This window comes from Somniosus microcephalus, chromosome 6 (assembly GCF_052327205.1).
Source record: "Somniosus microcephalus isolate GS21.2 chromosome 6, FLI_Smic_1.0, whole genome shotgun sequence".
Taxonomy (NCBI): Eukaryota; Metazoa; Chordata; class Chondrichthyes; order Squaliformes; family Somniosidae; genus Somniosus; species Somniosus microcephalus.
The window spans coordinates 227,224,744-227,243,549 of record NC_140992.1 but is presented as its reverse complement, the minus strand read 5'-3'; the positions used below and the strand labels follow the sequence as shown (position 1 = coordinate 227,243,549).

Below are 18,806 nucleotides of genomic sequence, written 5' to 3'. Positions count from 1 at the left end.
GTTGTAAGCTAAAAAGGGAGGATTGTAGTGTATGTACCCGTCTACCTTTAAGGAAACTATTGCATGTAACCGTTCACCTTTAAGAGAACTACTTTAGGTGTGGCACTACTTGTTTGGCTTCTGTATACTGTAATACTGACAGTGACCACACCAGTATATAAGCGTTGTGGTAGGATTCCTTGGGCAGATTCGCCCTGACCTTCGAATAGTAAAGTCCTGTTTGTTTGTTACTCCTGAAGTCTGTGTCGTTATTAACTGCACAACCCACAGACTTTACAGGTAAAGAGTTCAGGAAACTACGGGCTGGATTTTGCGGGGGATCAGTGGGCGCGATCGGTGGCAGGTCGGGTGAGAAAGTGTATTTTTTCCCCAGCGAGTCGGGACGCCCCTGTGAACCCGGTGCCATGCGCCTTTACCAAATGTCGGGTCTGTCAGCACTGAGCAGACCCGACATGCAGCGGCGGGGGAGGCAATTGAAATCATTAGTGGCTTGTTTACAGCCACTTATCAATGTTTTTCCCCCAGCTTTTTGGATTTGACAGGTTGCCCGCCAATTTCCCGTTGTGCCCAGACCTCGTCTGTGAAGCTGAGGTGGGAGATCAGTGGCTGTTGAATCAGCTGATGAGTTGACAGCTTCAAATGTCAAGTCAAAGCTCCCAGCTGATTGAGAAATGTTAACCACTAGCTTCTCTAAACTGCATTTCCACTACAGATTCAGGATGCTGCAAGTCTTTACACAAGTCTCCATCCAGTCTGACCTCATTATATCTCCCACCATTGACAGATCGTTTCTGTCATCTCTACTTCACCTGCCATCTATTCCATCAGCAAGGGTGCCCTTGACACTCTCTCACCTTGGTCCTCAGAATCCTACCAGGATCAACCCCAACACTAGCATCACCAGGCACACCAGCATCACCAGGCACACCAGCAGCACCAGGCACACCAGCAGCACCAACAACAGCAACAACCTTCTCCACAATCAACTGATGTGGCACAGGACAGAGGGCATCAGCACCCAACCATATTGCTGCCCGGGAGGCCAGGGATGGCCTCTCCATGGGCAGATTTACTTCACTTGATGCAGTACACCCTGGCTGCTACATGATGCGCCAGGTTGGCACCACCCCACACCAACACCATAAAGCATCCCTTCAATGCCCAAGCCATTCCTTTCACACTCATCACTATTGTGGGGAGTGCCGTTATGTCTCACCATTCACTGCAACTCTTACCCACCCACTACCCTTTCATCATCCAAAGGTGCACACAAATCTTTCCAAGAATGCAAAGTGTTGAAAATAAAGGTTTCAATGTTTGACACCACATTAACAGAAACTTCACATGAACATTGGATAAAACACACAAGTGCCTACCCTTGTGTGTTGTTAGTTGGTACGATTGCACTAGGATGAGGGTTAGTGTGAGGGGTGGCTAGTGAGATGGGGATGTGATAATGTAGATAGAGAGGAATGGGTGGAGGTGCAAGGTAAGTTGGCGTAAGGATGTGTAGGAGTAGGGTAGGGAAGGCAGAGTGATGGGGATGTGATGAGAGGCACAGGAGGGGGAGGTTGAGTGTGGCTTTGTACTAATGTTTTGTGATCTACTGAGATCATTGAAACATAAGCATATGGAGGGAGTCATGGGAGCGCCTGGGTGCAGCCCTGCACCTCTGTGCAGTGCTTGTCAGTGTTTGCAGCACCTCAATACTGTAGAACACTGACAGCACAAATGTCAAAAGAAAGTTGGCCATGGTCCCTTTAAGGAAACCGGCTCATGTTGCGTCATCAAATGACATCATCAGACCTGCTTCCTTTAATTGGCTGGCAAATGCGCAGGGTGGGCTTAATAAGCCCAATCAGGGGAAATTAATTTCAGAAGCCGGGATGGAGACAGCAGCGGGGTCGGGACCCGCCGCCAACGTCACCCGCCACAGACCCGCCGAGGTTCGTAAAGTCCAGCCCTACCTCTCTGGTGAAGTGTATGTAGCAAATGTTGTTTTCCTGGGCCATGCCCAAGTATCTCTGTCGGGTCCATAAACCCGCCATTTGGGTAAAGTCGGGTCACGATGTAACCAATGCATTCCTGTGGAACTCCTTCTCATCCATTATCTGGCTGAGGCAAGGGGACTAACCAGAGGAACATCAATCCTATTAGCATAGGCTTTTTGAACAGAGTCAGGTTCCCTTCAATGATAGGCAATGAACAAAACAAAAATGCAAAAATGAAGTGTAAAATATCCCCCCAAAATATGCACCAAACTAAATGCAACGAAAGAATGCCTAAAAGCTAAAAAAAAATTCACATTCACCGTCAAATGAGTTGATTTCATTTCCATCAGAACACAGTGCCAGGGAGGTGTTCTGCACCATTGGTGCTGAACTGTGTTTTTTACCAGGCTGTTGGGCCACTGGAAACAGTTTTTCATGCTTCTCTTTTTGCCTGCCTATCCGCCACCCCTTTAACTATTTACACACGATTTGTGCCTCCTATATACCTTTTGCTTCTTTGCTTTCTCTCATTATGCCTCCGATTGTCTCATTCTAATATTACTTCAGTCATTTAAACCCCTGCTGTTCTCCACAAGCACTTTCCAGGTCATTCCATTTCTTTACCTGTGTGTTTGTGTTTTTCTCCCTTCCCCTTTCCCTTGTTCCGTTCACTCTTAGACATTGTTCAAGTGTAATATGTCCCAGTTCTGAGGAAGGGTCCATACCCGAAAGGTCTTGTCTGTTCTCTGACCTGACCTGCGGAGTGTTTCCAGTGCTTTCTGTTTTAGTATTTTGCTTTTTCTTCAGTGGTGACATCGCATTTCTGGTGCAGGGTAGGGAAATGTGACCCAGATTATCACAACTTTGACACCTTTAATGACGCTTGCGTGTGCTTGCACAGGTCAGCTGGACGAAAGTGGGCAGAACCATCTTGGCACAAGCTAATCCCTCGACTCAAAATTTCCGGCTCTCACCCCAGGACAAATGCAAGACTTTCGGTACTTTACCTGCAGCTGATGAGTGACTAGAATAACAGTTTTCTCCCCGAGTGCTTTTTTGATACACTGCTCAAAGATGTGTTTCCCGACATGGGCATCCACAGCTGATAACGGATCATCCAACAGACAAACATCTTGGTCTGAATACACAGCACGAGCAATGCTAATTCGCTGCTTCTGTCCACCAGACAGGTTGATGCCTCTTTCACCTATCTTTGGTTTAATTAAAAATTCAATTAACATTTTCATTTGACAATTTCATAACTGTGGAATATCTGATCAAGTCTCTGAGATTTTACTTCTGAAAGTTAACTAGAGTTCCTTACTTCAGTTAAATCTCCAAAGGGGAGCATAGACAGGTCCTCTTCTAGACTGCAGACTTCAATCATCTTCATATACCTGCAGGTTAACACATCTCTCAGTCACACAGGGCAACACATCTCTCAGTCACACAGTGCAATTAAACAACAGATTTGGAAATGTTGTTCTATAGCTGAATCATCACTGTTAAATTTTTCCAATAAAAACAAGTACAGCATCACCACAGTCACACAGTGCAGCACATCCCTCAGTCACACAGTGCAACACATCCCTCAGTCACACAGTACAACACATCTCTATCACACAGTACAACACATCCCTCAGTCACACAGTGCAACACATCCCTCAGTCACACAGTACAACACATCTCTATCACACAGTACAACACATCCCTCAGTCACACAGTGCAACACATCCCTCAGTCACACAGTGCAACACATCCCTCAGTCACACAGTACAACACATCCCTCAGTCACACAGTGCAGCACATCCCTCAGTCACACAGTGCAACACCTCTCTCAGTCACACAGTGCAACACACCTTTCAGTCACACAGTGCAACACATCCCTCAGTCACACAGTACAACACATCCCTCAGTCACACAGTGCAATTAAACAACAGATTTGGAAATGTTGTTCTATAGCTGAATCATCACTGTTAAATTTTTCCAATAAAAACAAATACAGCATCACCACAGTCACACAGTGCAGCACATCCCTCAGTCACACAGTGCAACACATCCCTCAGTCACACAGTACAACACATCTCTATCACACAGTACAACACTGATGTGCCTCAATAATTCCGAGACTTGATGTTAGCGAAACAAAACAAGGCTTTTATTAACTTAGAAAGTAACACGTAAGAGAGAGAGGTATCTTCCTTCTGGAGACTGAGGCCAGACTGAGCTAGCTTACAAAAGGGGCCAGGTATGGGCGGAGCCCTACACACACAGCACATTCCAGCACATTCCAATAAACAATACAATGAGGACTGGGGGAAGGGAAATGACACTGAAACCGACCACAGTCACAGGCAGTGATGAATGGAATATTTCATCACATTCACCCCTTCTATAGATTTAGTCTGTTCGGGGGTTTGATAGTCCTCTGCGACCGACGTGGCTGTTGTGGTGCTGCGGGTGTTGGCTGGGTGTCCCCGGTAGTCTCCTGGGTCTCTGCCGGGGGTGCCGCCAGGGTTGTTGAAGGGGTAGTTGGTGGGGGTGCCGTTGGTCGGTGTTCTTCCGGGGGTGATGAAAGGGTAGTGGGTGGGTAAGAGTCGCTGTGATCGTCGTTGCCGCTATTGCCGTGGTTGTTGTCGATGCCGGCTGGGGCGACGTCTTTTATGGACACGGTGTCCTCCCTTCCGTCGGCGTGCCGGACATATGCGTATTGGGGGTTGGCGTGGAGTAGGTGTACTGGCTCCACGAGAGGGTCCGTCTTGTGGCCCCTCACATGCCTTCGCACGAGTACCGGACCTGGGGTGGAGAGCCATGACGGCATGGATACGCCTGAGGTGGATTTCCGGGGAAAGACAAACATTCGTTCATGGGGCGTGGTATTAGTGGCCGTACACAATAGCGACCGTATCGAATGGAGCACATCCGAGAGGACTTCCTGCCAGCGGGAGATAGGGAGGCCCTTGGTCCTTAGAGCTAGAGTGACTGCTTTCCATACTGTCCCGTTCTCTCGCTCCACTTGGCCGCTACCCCGGGGGTTGTAGCTGGTGGTACGGCTCGTGGCGATCCCCTTGGACAGCATGTACTGGCGTAGCTCTTCACTCATGAAGGACGCCCCGCTATCCGTATGGATGTAGCTCGGCATACCGAACAGGCAGAACAGGCTGTTGAGGCATTTAATGACCGTGGCGCTGGTCATGTCTGGGCAGGGGAAGGCGAATGGGAACCGGGAGTATTCGTCCACAATGTTCAGGAAGTAAACATTGCGGTCGACGGACGGGAGGGGGCCCTTGAAATCTAAGCTGAGCCGCTCAAAGGGCCGTGTAGCTTTGATTAAGTGGGCTCTATCTGGGCAGTAGAACCGAGGCTTGCACTCAGCGCAAGTGCGGCAGTTCCTGGTCAGGGACCGAACTTCCTCAATCGAGTAGGGTAAGTTACGGGACTTTATGAAGTGGAACAGCCGCGTGACCCCTGGGTGGCAGAGGTCGTTGTGGAGGGTCTGTAGCCGATCCCCGGTGGTGCTGGCACACATCCCTCGTGAGAGGGCGTCAGGGGATTCGTTAAGGGCCCCTGGCCGGTAAATGATGTCGTACTCGAAGGTGGAGAGCTCGATCCGCCACCTAAGAATCTTATCATTTTTAATCTTCCCCCTCTGTTTATTATTGAACATAAACGCTACCGACCGCTGGTCGGTAAGTAGGGTGAAGCGTTTGCCGGCTAGGTAGTGGCGCCAGTGGCGCACTGCCTCCATGATGGCTTGGGCCTCCTTTTCCACGGAGGAGTGTCTGATCTCGGGCCCTTGGAGGGTCCTCGAGAAGAAAGCTACGGGCTGCCCCGCCTAGTTGAGGGTGGCCGCCAAGGCGAAGTCAGACGCATCACTTTCCACTTGAAATGGAGTGTTCTCGTCCACTGCCTGTAGCGTGGCCCGCTCAATATCCTGCTTAATGCTTTTGAAGGCGGCGTGGGCCTCAGCAGAGAGCGGGAAAGAGGATGCTTTCAAGAGGGGGCGGGCTTTGTCGGAGTAGTTGGGGACCCATTGGGAATAATAAGAAAATAACCCCAGGCACCTTTTCAGGGCTTTGGGAGTGTTGGGCAGGGGCAGCTCCCGTAGGGGGCGCAATCGGTCGGGGTCTGGTCCGATTTCCCCATTCTCCACCACGCTGCCTAGTATGCAGAGGCGCGTGGTGTTGTAAACGCACTTGTCCTCGTTGTAGGTGAGGTTGAGTTTTTGTGCGGTTTTCAGGAACCTCTCGAGGTTCAAGTCGTGATCCTGCTGGTTGTGACCGCAGATGGTGACGTTGTCGAGGTAGGGGAAGGTTGCCTGCAAGTGGTGGTCATCGACCATGCGGTCCATCTCCCTCTGGAAGACCGAGACCCCATTCGTCACCCCAAAGGGGACTCTGAGGAATTGGTAGAGGCGTCCGTTCGCCTCGAAGGTGGTGTACGGGCGGTCCTCTGGTCTGATAGGGAGCTGGTGGTACGCTGACTTGAGGTCGATGGTGGAGAACACCCGGTATTGGGCGATTTGGTTCACCATTTCTGATATGCGGGGTAGCGGGTAGGCGTCTAGTAGGGTGTACCTGTTGCTCGTTTGACTATAGTCGATCACCATCCATTTCTTCTCGCTACCCCTTACCACTACCACTTGGGCGTGCCACGGGCTGTTGCTGCGTTCAATAATGCGCTCTTTCAGGAACCTGTCTACCTCGGTCGCGATAAACCGCCTGTCCTCCCAGCTGTACCTCCTGCTTTTGGTCGCTATTGGCCGGCAGTTAGGGGTAAGGTTCGCGAATAGCGAAGGCGGCTTTACCTTCAGGGTAGCCAGACCGCACACTGTGAGGGGCGGCTGGGACCCACCGTACTTGAGCGTGATGCTTTGGTGGTTGCACTGGAAATCCAGGCCCAAGATCACGCTCGCACATAGGTTCTTCATGATTAATACTTTAAAATTATCATATACAGTTCCGTTAACGCACAATTGTACCGTGCAGTAACCCAGAATGGTCGATGTCTGGGTTTTGTCAGCCATAGAGATGGTACCCTGAGTAGGGACCACCTTTAGGGAGAGTTGCTGTGCCAGTTCTGGGTGGATAAAGCTCTCCGTGCTTCCACTGTCAATTAAGCATTTAACCCGGCACCCGTTTACCTCGATGTCCACCATTGATCTGGATAGCGGGTGCGGCCTGGTCTGGTCCACTGTGACCGATGCCACTGTAGGGCCCTGATCGATACAAGATGGCGTCCACGCTGTCTGCACACAAGATGGCGGACCCCACGAGGTCGGGCAAGATGGCGTCCAAGATGGCCGCTCCCACGGCGCACACGCGGCGGTGGCGGGTTTTCCGGCGGTTGGTTTTCCGGCGGGGTTCCCTCTGCACACCTTCCCGAAGTGCCCCTTCTTACCGCACTTAAAGCAGGTGGTGCCTTTCACCGGGCACAGGTTTCTGGTGTGCTTTGGCTGCCCGCAGAAGTAGCAGTTGGGTCCCTGACGCATCGCGGCTGTCGTAGGGCTTCTGGGGGGAGAGCGGGGCCCAGCCGGTGTCGGGCTGTCGGGCAGGGAAGATGCCTTCCAAGATGGCGGTGCCCTCGGTGCACACGTGGCGGCGTGGACGGCGCGGGCTGAAGAGTAGGCGTCCGAGTTTCTCTGGGCCACATCCAGGGATCGCGCGGTGTCCGCAGCCTGTTTCAGGTCCAACCCCGTTTTTTCCAGCAGTCTTTGCCGGATGTAAGTGGAGCTGAGGCCTGTGGTGAAGGCATCGCGAACAAGCTCGTCAGTGTACACTGCGGCTTTTACATCTCGGCACTTGCAGTCTTTGCCAAGCATTTTCAGGGTGCTCAGGAACTCCTCCACCGATTCCCCAGGTCGCTGTGCGCGGGTAGCGAGCAGGTGCCTAGCATACACCTCATTCGTAGGCTGCTGGTAATGCACCTTTAAGATGTCGCAGGCGGCCAGGTACGTCTCTGCGTCTTGGATGAGGGGGTAAACCCGGTGGCTTACCCAATTCCGCAGAATTCCGAGTCTCATCCTCGCAGCGTCCGTAGCGTCTTTGACGGCTGCGGAATTGTCCAGGAAGAATTCCATACACTCAAACCAGTGTCCGAAGCGTGCTGATGCGTCCGGAGCATGTTGATCCAAATCCAAACGTTCGGGTTTCAGGAGTTGATCCATAGTGTTGAAAAATAAGTTAATAAAATTGATGTGCCTCAATAATTCCGAGACTCGAAGTTAGCAGAACAAAAACAAGGCTTTTATTAACTTAGAACGTAACACGTAAGAGAGAGAGATGTCTTCCTTCTGGAGACTGAGGCCAGACTGAACTAGCTTACAAGCGGGGCCAGGTATGGGCAGAGCCCTACACACAGCACATTCCAGTATACAATACAGCACATTCCAGTACACAATACAATGAGGTCTGGGGGAAGGGAAATGACACTGAAACCGATCTCAGTCACAGGCAGTGGTGAATGGAATATTTCATCACATTGTGCAACACATCTCTCAGTCACACAGTGCAACACATCCCTCAGTCACACAGTGCAACACATCGCTCAGTAACACAGTGCAACACATCTCAGTCAAACAGTGCAACACATCCCTTAGTCACACACTGCAACACATTTCAGTCACACAGTGCAACACATCCCTCAGTTACACAGTGCAATTAAACAACAGATTTGGAAATGTTTTTCTATAGCTGAATCATCACTGTTAAATTTTTCCAATAAAAACAAGTACAGCATCACCACAGTCACACAGTGCAGCACTTCCCTCAGTCACACAGTACAACACATCCCTCAGTCACACAGTGCAGCACATCTCTCAGTCACACAGTGCAACACATCCCTCAGTCACACAGTGAAACATATCCCTCAGTCACACAGTGCAACACATCTCTCAGTCACACAGTGAAACTTATCCCTCAGTCACACAGTGCAACCTATCCCTCAGTCACAGTGCAACACATCTCTCAGTCACACAGTGAAACATATCCCTCAGTCACACAGTGCAACACATCTCTCAGTCACACAGTGCAACACTTCTCTCATTCACACAGTGCAACACATCCCTCAGTCACACAGTATAACACATCTCTCAGTCACACAGTACAACACATCCCTCAGTCACACAGTACAACACATCCCTCAGTCACACCGTGCAACATATCCCACAGTCACACAGTACAACACATCTCTATCACACAGTACAACACATCCCTCAGTCACACAGTGCAACACATCCCTCAGTCACACAGTGCAACACATTTCAGTCACACAGTGCAACACATCCCTCAGTTACACAGTGGAATTAAACAACAGATTTGGAAATGTTGTTCTATAGCTGAATCATCACTGTTAAATTTTTCCAATAAAAACAAGTACAGCGTCACCACATTCACACAGTGCAGCACATCCCTCAGTCACACAGTACAACACAGCCCTCAGTCACACAGTACAACACATCCCTCAGTCACACAGTGCAAGATATCCCTCAGTCATACAGTGCAGCACATCCCTCAGTCACACAGTACAACACATCTCTATCACACAGTACAACACATCCCTCAGTCACACAGTGCAACACATCTCTCAGTTACACAGTGCAACATATCCCTCAGTCACACAGTGCAACATATCCCTCAGTCACACAGTGCAACATATCCCTCAGTCACAGTGCAACACATCTCTCAGTCACACAGTGCAACATATCCCTCAGTCACACAGTGCAACATATCCCTCAGTCACACAGTGCAACATATCCCTCAGTCACAGTGCAACACATCTCTCAGTCACACAGTGCAACATATCCCTCAGTCACAGTGCAACACATCTCTCAGTCACACAGTGCAACATATCCCTCAGTCACAGTGCAACACATCTCTCAGTCACACAGTGCAACATATCGCTCAGTTACACAGTGCAACACATCTCAGTCACACAGTGCAACACATCCCTCAGTCACACAGTGCAACACATTTCAGTCACAGTGCAACACATCCCTCAGTTACACAATGCAGCACATTTCAGTCACACAGTGCAACACATCTCTCAGTCACACAGTGCAACACATCGTTCAGTCACATAGGGCAACACATCTCTCTGTCACAGTGCAACACATCTCTCTGTCACACAGTGCAACACATCTCTCAGTCACACAGGGCAAAACATCTCTCTGTCACACAGTGCAACACTTCCCTCAGTCACACAGTGCAGCACATCTCAGTCACACAGTGCAGCACATCTCTCAGTCACACAGTGCAACACATCTCTATCACACAGTGCAGCACATCTCAGTCACACAGTGCAGCACATCTCTCAGTCACACAGTGCAGCACATCTCTCAGTCACACAGTACAACACATCTCTATCACACAGTGCAGCACATCTCAGTCACACAGTGCAGCATATCTCTCGGTCACACAGTGCAACACATGTCAGTCACACAGTGCAACACATCTCTCTCACACAGTGCAACACATCCCTCAGTCACACAGTGCAACACATCTCTCAGCCACACAGTGCAACACATGTCAGTCACACCGTGCAGCACGTTTCACAATTGCACAGTGCAATTTTTCACACATTGAAGAGCATTTGATGTACTTATATGTTTAATCACAAACTTCACAAAAGAAAACGGATTGATTCAGGAGATCCACAATGGAAGAGCTATGTTTATAATACAGGGTTTACTGCAGCGACCCATTGAAACCACGAGCATCTTTTATGAGCTCTTTATTGATTGTTGGTCATTTCTTTAATAAGGAACATTCCATGCCGTACACCATTAACAGCTGCTGGGAGATGAACTTTGTTTTCTGGTTCCAATAGCTCTTTAGCAGTCCACAGATGGGAACGTGCTTACACCCTTTGCTACCTACATGAAGCTTTATATAGTGTAAGGTTATGATTTTTCAGTATTCAGAACATGAACAAACATAATTCTTGTATGAAAAATTTCATTCAGACAGTCCTGGCTAGATCCTCCACCCATTTAGCAGTATTGTTTTTCTTCAATTTAGTATTAATTTTATTCTCCTTATTCTGAATATCAAATCTTTTGAATGTTTTGTGCCTCTTTTCCTCTTTCTCCATTCCATATTCCCCATGATCTCTCAACTCTATGTGAACTCTTTGGCTCATAAGGTAGAAACCAGTGCACAAGTCTCTGGATAATAATGCATTATTACTGGAAACATGAGAAAGGTTGGATTCTCTCCCTTTAAAGTCTTGGGTAGTGTGCAAAGGCAGGTAGATAAGAGTAACAGGTAGCTTAGGCACTTAAACCTCTGCCCTAATTGGAAAGCTAGTATTGCAGGTCTAAGCTTGGAGACCATGGGTGAGAAATTCATTAAAGCCCAGGAGTGGGCGCTAACTTTGGAAAAGTTTGAGATTTCGTGCCAGGCGCTAATGGATCTCGCAATGAAAGTGCAGTGAATAATGAGCAGGTGCTACAGTGAATACGTACTGTACTGCAACTCCTGGAACATGAATTGCAGTACAGTACCCACATCTCACACCTTGCACACAATGACAGCTATTCAACTATGGCAGGCACATCACCCAAACACATTGCTCCACACTCACTCACACACTTTCCTTTCTCTTGCAGGTTAAGGTGGCTCACAACAGGAGGGAGCAGGAGCGCACAGGCGGGGGGAAAGCTGACATCCAACCACTGTCTGCGCTGGAGAATAGAGTGCCGAAGATCACTGGGTGCCAGGTGATGGGCGCCATGGCCATTGGCAACATTGACCCCCTTAAGGACAACAACAGTATGTTCATCCCTACTTCTTCTCACATCCCACTTCCCCCTCACCCCACAAGCCTTTTGCACTTTCCAGCTGATCGTGCTGTATGCATGCATTTCTCCCTTCCTGCCTCCCTCCCCTCACCTTAACCTGACTCCTGTGCCTTTATGCTTGCAGATAATCAGCAGGCACCGGAGCAGCCTTTTCCTGAGGGCATCATTGAGAGCAAGACGAGAGAAGAGGAGGAGGAAGAACACACCACGTCACTGCATGTCTCACCCGCAGACACCAGCTCAGATACTGGCACAATGCGTTCTTTAGAGGCTAGTATAGTAACGGGAGCAGCACAGGGTGATGCACTGGGGACGAGCGGGCTGCAGCAAGGCCAGGGGGAAAGGATAGCTCGGGAGTCAGCTCCCCGGAGGGCAAGTTTGCGAGTGAATTCTGCTGCACAGGACTCAGAGGAGGCCCTCAATGGGGAAGCCTTTAGAAGAAGGGTGATGGGCATGCACACGGAGTTCATAGGTGCAATGGCAAGGGAGCCCGAAAGCCTGCCGGCAATGGTAAGGATCGTGGAGGAGACCGCCTCCAACATTGCACAAAGCTCTGCACACACCATGGAGCCCATCATTTCCAGTCTGGAAAGGATGGTAGACTCCCAAAGAGACCGTGGCAACCCAGACCTGATGTCTCATGTGATGGGCGATCTGGCAGCTTCCATTGCAGCACAAGCGGAAGCGACGCAATGTCTTAGTGCTGTAATGCAGTCTATGGTTGGTGACATTCAATCTCAGACTGCTCTCATGCAGTCTCAGCTTGATGCAAAGCTAGCTCTTACTACTGCCGTTATGGCTGGGTCTACCACCGTCGACCAGGGTATGATGAAATATTCCATTCACCACTGCCTGTGACTGAGATCGGTTTCAGTGTCATTTCCCTTCCCCCAGACCTCATTGTATTGTGTACTGGAATGTGCTGTATTGTATACTGGAATGTGCTGGAATGTGCTGTGTGTAGGGCTCCGCCCATACCTGGCCCCGTTTGTAAGCTAGCTTCAGTCTGGCCTCAGTCTCCAGAAGGAAGACATCTCTCTCTCTTACGTGTTACTTTCTAAGTTAATAAAAGCCTTGTTTTTGTTCTGCTAACTTCGAGTCTCGGAATTATTGAGGCACATCACAGGGCTTTCACGGTGTCGCAGCAGGCCAGCAATCTGTGCTGCAGCAGATTTCTAGGGATACTGAGGTGCTGCCCCGGGGGAGTGGCAGTGGGTCAGTGAAGCAGGAACCTGCTGTCCTCTCTCATGATGACAGCATTCCTGCTCCCACCACTGCTACTCCACCATTGCCTTTGTCGCTGCCTGTCATCCAGCCAGCACAGACTGCAGCCGCCCAGTCTGAGATGGTGCAGTCCACAACCGGGCCTTCCAGGCCCAGAGCTGGTCGAGGGTGTCCTGCAAGGCCATCTGAAGTCTCCCGCACGGACACTCAGCAGCCTTCCACCAGCCGTGCTGCAGCCACTGGAACAACACTTCGTAGGAGCACTAGAGTAGGCAAAGGCACAGTAACAAGAAGCACTAAGGGACTGCACAAGGGTGAATAGTAAATATTGTTGTTGTAAAGATGTGTTCACTGATTATTGAAAAATTTATTAATTCACTTCGGATAATTTTGTACTGTCTCTCATTTCAGCTGTGCGCTGTGATATGGCCTGCAATAGGGATGGAATGATGGGGATGTGGTGAGCAACGGGGATCTGGGGTTGAATTTACTGGAACCGCAGTCTGATGAGGCGATCACAGGCCGCCATTCCGGAAGGCTGATTGAGTGGCTGCCTCCTCCCTCACTCCTGTTCCTCCTCCTTTTCCTCCTCCTCCTCCTCGTCCTCCTCCTCCTCCTCTCCCTCTTCCTCCTCCTGAGGTGGTCCCGCAATCCCTGCTGGCAAGGACTGGGCCCTCATGATGGCCATATTGTGGAGCATGCAGCAGACCATGACGAAATGGGAGACCCACTCAGCCGAGTACAGGAGGGCTCCTCCAGAGCGTTCAAGGTAGCGGAACCGTTGCTTCAGCACCCCGATGGTCTGCTCAATGATGTTCCTGGTGGCGGCATGGCTCTCATTATATGAGTGTTGTACAGGAGTGTTGAGGTTGTGGAGGGGAGTCATGAGCCAGGTGGAAAGCGGATACTCCTTGTCTCTGACCAGACAGCCGCGAGCTTGATGTGGTGGCTTGAAGAGTGCTGGCACACAGGATGAAGGCATCATGGCTGCTGCCAGGATAGCGGGCATTGACATTGAGGACTCGCTGTCTGTGGTCGCACACCAACTGGACATTAATGAGTGGTAGCCTTTGCGGTTATGGAAGATCTCAAGATTGTTATGAGGTGCCCGCAAATCCAAGTGGGTGCAGTCAACGGTGCCGGCAAAGCCACATGCACGCTCGTCCTGCTTCTCTCTGGTGATGGGGAAGGAAATGTAGTCCCTTCTCCTACTCTAGAGAGCCCCTGTGACCTCCCAGATGCAGCGATGAACCGCGAACTGTGAGATGTTAGATATGTCTCCTGCTGCAGACTGGAAAGATCCACTGGCGAAGAAAGTGAAGGCGATGGTGACCTTGACTATCACTGAGAGAGCTGTCCTCGTCCTGCTCTGAGGCTCGAGGTCTGGTTGCAGGAGGTGGCAGAGTTCTGTGACCACCTTCTTCCTGAAGCAGATTTCTAAGACACTGCTTCTCGCTTAATTGAAGGAAGGAGAAGTGCTCTCGGTATACCCTCGGAGGGTAAGGCCTCCTGTTGAGAGCTCTGAAGGCCTTCCTCCTCCCTCTGGCCACATGTTCCAATATTTCTCGCTGCCTCCGCTCCCTCTGCAGTAGATCCTGGCGGGCAAGGACGACTGCCAGTATAAGGAAGTGCAGCACATTGATATTTTGTGAGAATAAATGTAACTAACTTTTAGAAGCTGCAACACTCCGGAGACTAAACAACCTTTGAATGACTGAATTCAACTTGAACTATCTCAAACTGACAAGGAAGCAGTGAAACAGCACTAATCTGACAGCTGCGACTCATTACTCAAGATCCCTATAAGTAGCGCCCCTGGAGTCAGCATCCACCTGCTTCATGCCTCCTCTCCCTGTTGCTGTCAGGACCAGGCGCTAAGGCAGGGAGCGATACTCAATTTGACAGATCGGGCACCCAGCGAGCGTTGCGCGCTCGCTGACGTCATGATCTGCCTGGCGCTGAAGTCCCCGGTGCTAACTCATAGCGGTGGCGCTATGGAGGGGCCGAATTTGGTGTGTGGCTACTGCCTCAGCGCCCCGTTAACGCCCCCGCCAGGCACTAATTGGAGGCGCTAAGGTACCGAATTCCTATTCCTACTGCAGTTCAACCTTATTCTAAATGCACCTTGTGCCTCTTGTTTAAATCTCTTGTGGAACTAGTGCTTTAATTATTTGCTTTTACATGATTAAGTGAAAGCATATGACAGTGAAACTCAATTACAGTGGACCTAGATATAGTGACATTATTTGTATTGATCTCAGCTAATTTACAATGTAACTGAATGAGTAACATTTCTGATATAAAGAAATTACAATCTACAAATAATGGAAATATAGGGACACTGGATTCTGTAGGCCATCAGGGGCATGGAACATGTTTTTCACAGATCAGTGGAAACTGATCTTAGCAGTCATAAACCATTTATTCTCAGTGCATTGACTAACCTACAATTATATGTTTCATTCCAACTATGCTATAGGATACAGTTTCAAGATTGCAAGTGGTTCTGTGCAGTTACTTTATAACCTGAAGCAGAGAATGCAGGATGTTCTCTGGCTTAGAGACTTTTTGAATTACTGAACCGCTGTTTGAGGAGGCATCAGTTTTGAGTGGAATTGACAGTTTGCTGCATATGAACTTGAACTTGCTTCTTTCTGTATTTCATTAAATTGTCAGTCAGTAAAAAGTAATCAGAATATCCAAGCACAAGGCAAAGCACAATTCCTGACACATGAATAGATTTTCCGATTATTTGGGCTGGTCGCACTGGGAAAGTTGACAGAGGAGACTGTAGGCATGTTTTGTACCTAATTCATTCTGCCTACAATTTTTCCATCCGACTGCATTTTGGGTGCTAGAGTGCCTGTGCGCAATTAATGCCATAGCTTCATTCAGGCCCCAGAATATATATAAGTCCCTGTGTCCCTTATTTCCACAGGGATTTTCCCTATCATCCACCATAACTTTGGCAGAAGATCCATGAAATCCCTGAAGAAACAGTGCACATGCTGTTTATGGTGTTTTTCTCCAGGGTTTCTGTGGATCCTCTGCCGAAATTATGGTGGACGATCGGGGAATATCTTTGCGGGCATTCATTCCCCAGATGAATTTCCCAGTTTCCATACTTGCCTTTTGAATGGAAGCAAAGGAAGCTCCAAGGGTCCGATTATCGGGTCCAATCACAATGCAGTAGGACCAGAGCATATTGTACACAATATTTTCAGCCTGTAGAAGGACTTAAACTATTTTTTTACCTCACTTGCAACTACTTTGCTTTAAATGGCGGCAGCACGTTAAAACTTCCCAACAGTAAAGGATACAGGCCTACTGTATTTTCTGTCTCCACCAGCCCCCTTAACCTCCCCCCACCACCCCCCCCACAACCCCTCCATGAGCTCCCAGCTGTATTTTCAAGCTAGCCAGGACATGTACATAAACAATGAAAATGAGCTGACTTCAGAATATAATATGAAATTATACTCTGTTCCACTGTGCGAGCGATTCAATCACAGTGATCCAGTCCCACTCAAATTTGCACCAGGATCGGAAAATCCATCTTATAAAGACATCTTGGGCCGTATTTTCAGATTGGAGGCTTCCCGCGTGCGGAAGCCTCCGATCTGGAAAAATTCTACGCACTTACCTGAGGGCCCCCGAGGTGCGTATAGTTCCGATGCTGGGCCTCTCGAACTCCAAGTGTGCAGGGCCTACGTATCCCCGGGGTGCATGTGGTTCACAAGCGTCCCTGGGATCACGTGGGCCATGTGGAGCCAATCAAAGAAGGGAATCTCCCTTCATACACTTGACAGATAGACCTGTCAAATATATGAATGGAGATCACCCCAAAAACACTGTAAAACATTAAATAATTCTTTTTTTAAATCACATTTTTAAAATTAGTTGAAATTACAATACATTTAATATTTTAAACAAAAATTTAATTTTTGAAAAAAATAATTAAAGTTTTTTACAGGGCTTTTTTAAAAGTATTTTTAAATGATAAATGACTGAAATTTAAAAAAAAACTTTTTTCAACTCTTATCCTGGTAAAAGCAGGCCTTACACCTTGAATTCTCAAGGCTTTCTGCGGGCGGAGGTTCTCCAGAAAGCGGAACTATCCGCCCGCTGAGGCCCTTCTCTAGGGCAGGCGTCCGATCTGTCAAGAGCATTCTTGACAGATCGGAAATACCGGTTTTCAGCGCAGGCACTGTGCATGCCTGAAACCGGCATTTCCGATGTCCCTACGGATGGGTACACAGCCCGTACACACCCGTAGGCATTGGAATATCCAGGCCCTTGTCTATTTCTATGGAGACAGATGCAATTGCTTTTATTTGTTAAATTCAGATTTTGTTGCCCTAAGTCATCCTATGTAACGCAATTGTTTTTTATTCCATATCAGTAACGTTAGTGTTGCTGCAGTTACAAAGACTAAAGCTTGTAAGCCAACACTTTGCAATATAGTCATAAATGGATGTGGTACCAAAATCCTTACATGTTGATCTTCATTTTTACGCAGTGAGTTGTTGTGATCTGGAATGCGCTGCTTTAAAGGTTGGTGGATGCAGATTCAATAGTAGCTTTCAAAAGGGAATTAGATAAATACTTGAAGGGGAAAAATTGCAGGGGTATGGGGAAGGAACAGGGGAGCGGGACTAATTGAATAGCTCTTTCAAAGAGCCGGCACAGGCATGATGGGTCAAATGGCCTCTTTCTGTGCTGTAAGATTCTATAATATGATTTTCAGGTTATAATGGGGTTCCAAGATGCCTTTAATATTTTGTAACATGGATGTGCTAAATATTCTTTGTTGGTGTTATACTTCTCTATCCTCTTCCCAACAAAATCTTCTAAACAGTAAGAATGTTATCTAAATGAACAAATATAATAAAATATACAGACTTGCAATAATTAAGGAGACATGATATAAAGTGATAGACTGAAAACAATCAAATTCAAACAAATAGAAATTCTATATTATAAAGTATGCGTGCAAAGACTTATAGATGTGCAGAGAAAAAAAATCACTGGATTTCTAAAAAGAGACATCATTCGAGCCTTGTTGTGAGCTAATACCTCATGGGGTAATTTACAAGTATGCACTGGCAGTGGGGAAACGCCCCCACCCCCAGTATGTGTCAGCCAATCATGAGCAGATAAAGAAAACAATCGGCACAAAGTTTCACAAGAACTATTTGCCAGAGGGGAAAAAACCCCAAATGGCCTCTAAATGATTAGCTTGTGCATGTGCAGCGGCGTATTGAACAGATCTTTCACAACATCTGCCAGGTGCAATAACCTGGAAATCATAATATAATGATCTTCCACAGAAATCGATGTGCGGAAAATACCAGGCTGTGCACCCATGATTTCTCAGCATGTGCTTCTGACAGATGAGGCTTTCTGCTGCCAGCATGTACTCAGAAAATTGACCCCATGTGCAATGCCCCCCCCACCCCACCCCCTCATTCGATGATTGAAAATTTAGTAGTGGACTGACAATGGGTATAGACTTCCATTATATCCAATATTTATAGCAGCAATGAAGTTCATGGCAGGCACATGTATTTTATTTTCAATTATTTATAACAAATTATTAACAAATGCAATTTTACATTATTGGATAATGTGGCTTTGTTGCTGGTTATGCTGCTGGGGAGTTATTACTTGCTTGATACTGGAACTGATGTAAAGCTAAAGCAATTGTAATATTAGCTTACAAACTAGAGCAGAAAATCAGGCTCCATTCAGTTGAATGAGAGAAACTTGGTGCTTTCAGTTTGGCAAAACAA

At 48.2% G+C, this 18,806-nt stretch overlaps 1 protein-coding gene across 1 annotated transcript in view; it reads right to left on the bottom strand.

The window, feature by feature from the left end:
• Positions 1–18,806, bottom strand: part of abcc12 (ATP-binding cassette, sub-family C (CFTR/MRP), member 12) — a 146,713-nt gene that overhangs the window by 101,661 nt on the left and 26,246 nt on the right. The window contains exons 12-13 of the mRNA XM_085991509.1: positions 3,316–3,388; positions 2,999–3,202 (exon numbers count right to left, since the gene is read on the bottom strand). Of these exons, the coding sequence (XP_085847635.1) occupies positions 2,999–3,202; positions 3,316–3,388 (277 nt within the window). The remainder of the gene's footprint in view (positions 1–2,998; positions 3,203–3,315; positions 3,389–18,806) is intronic.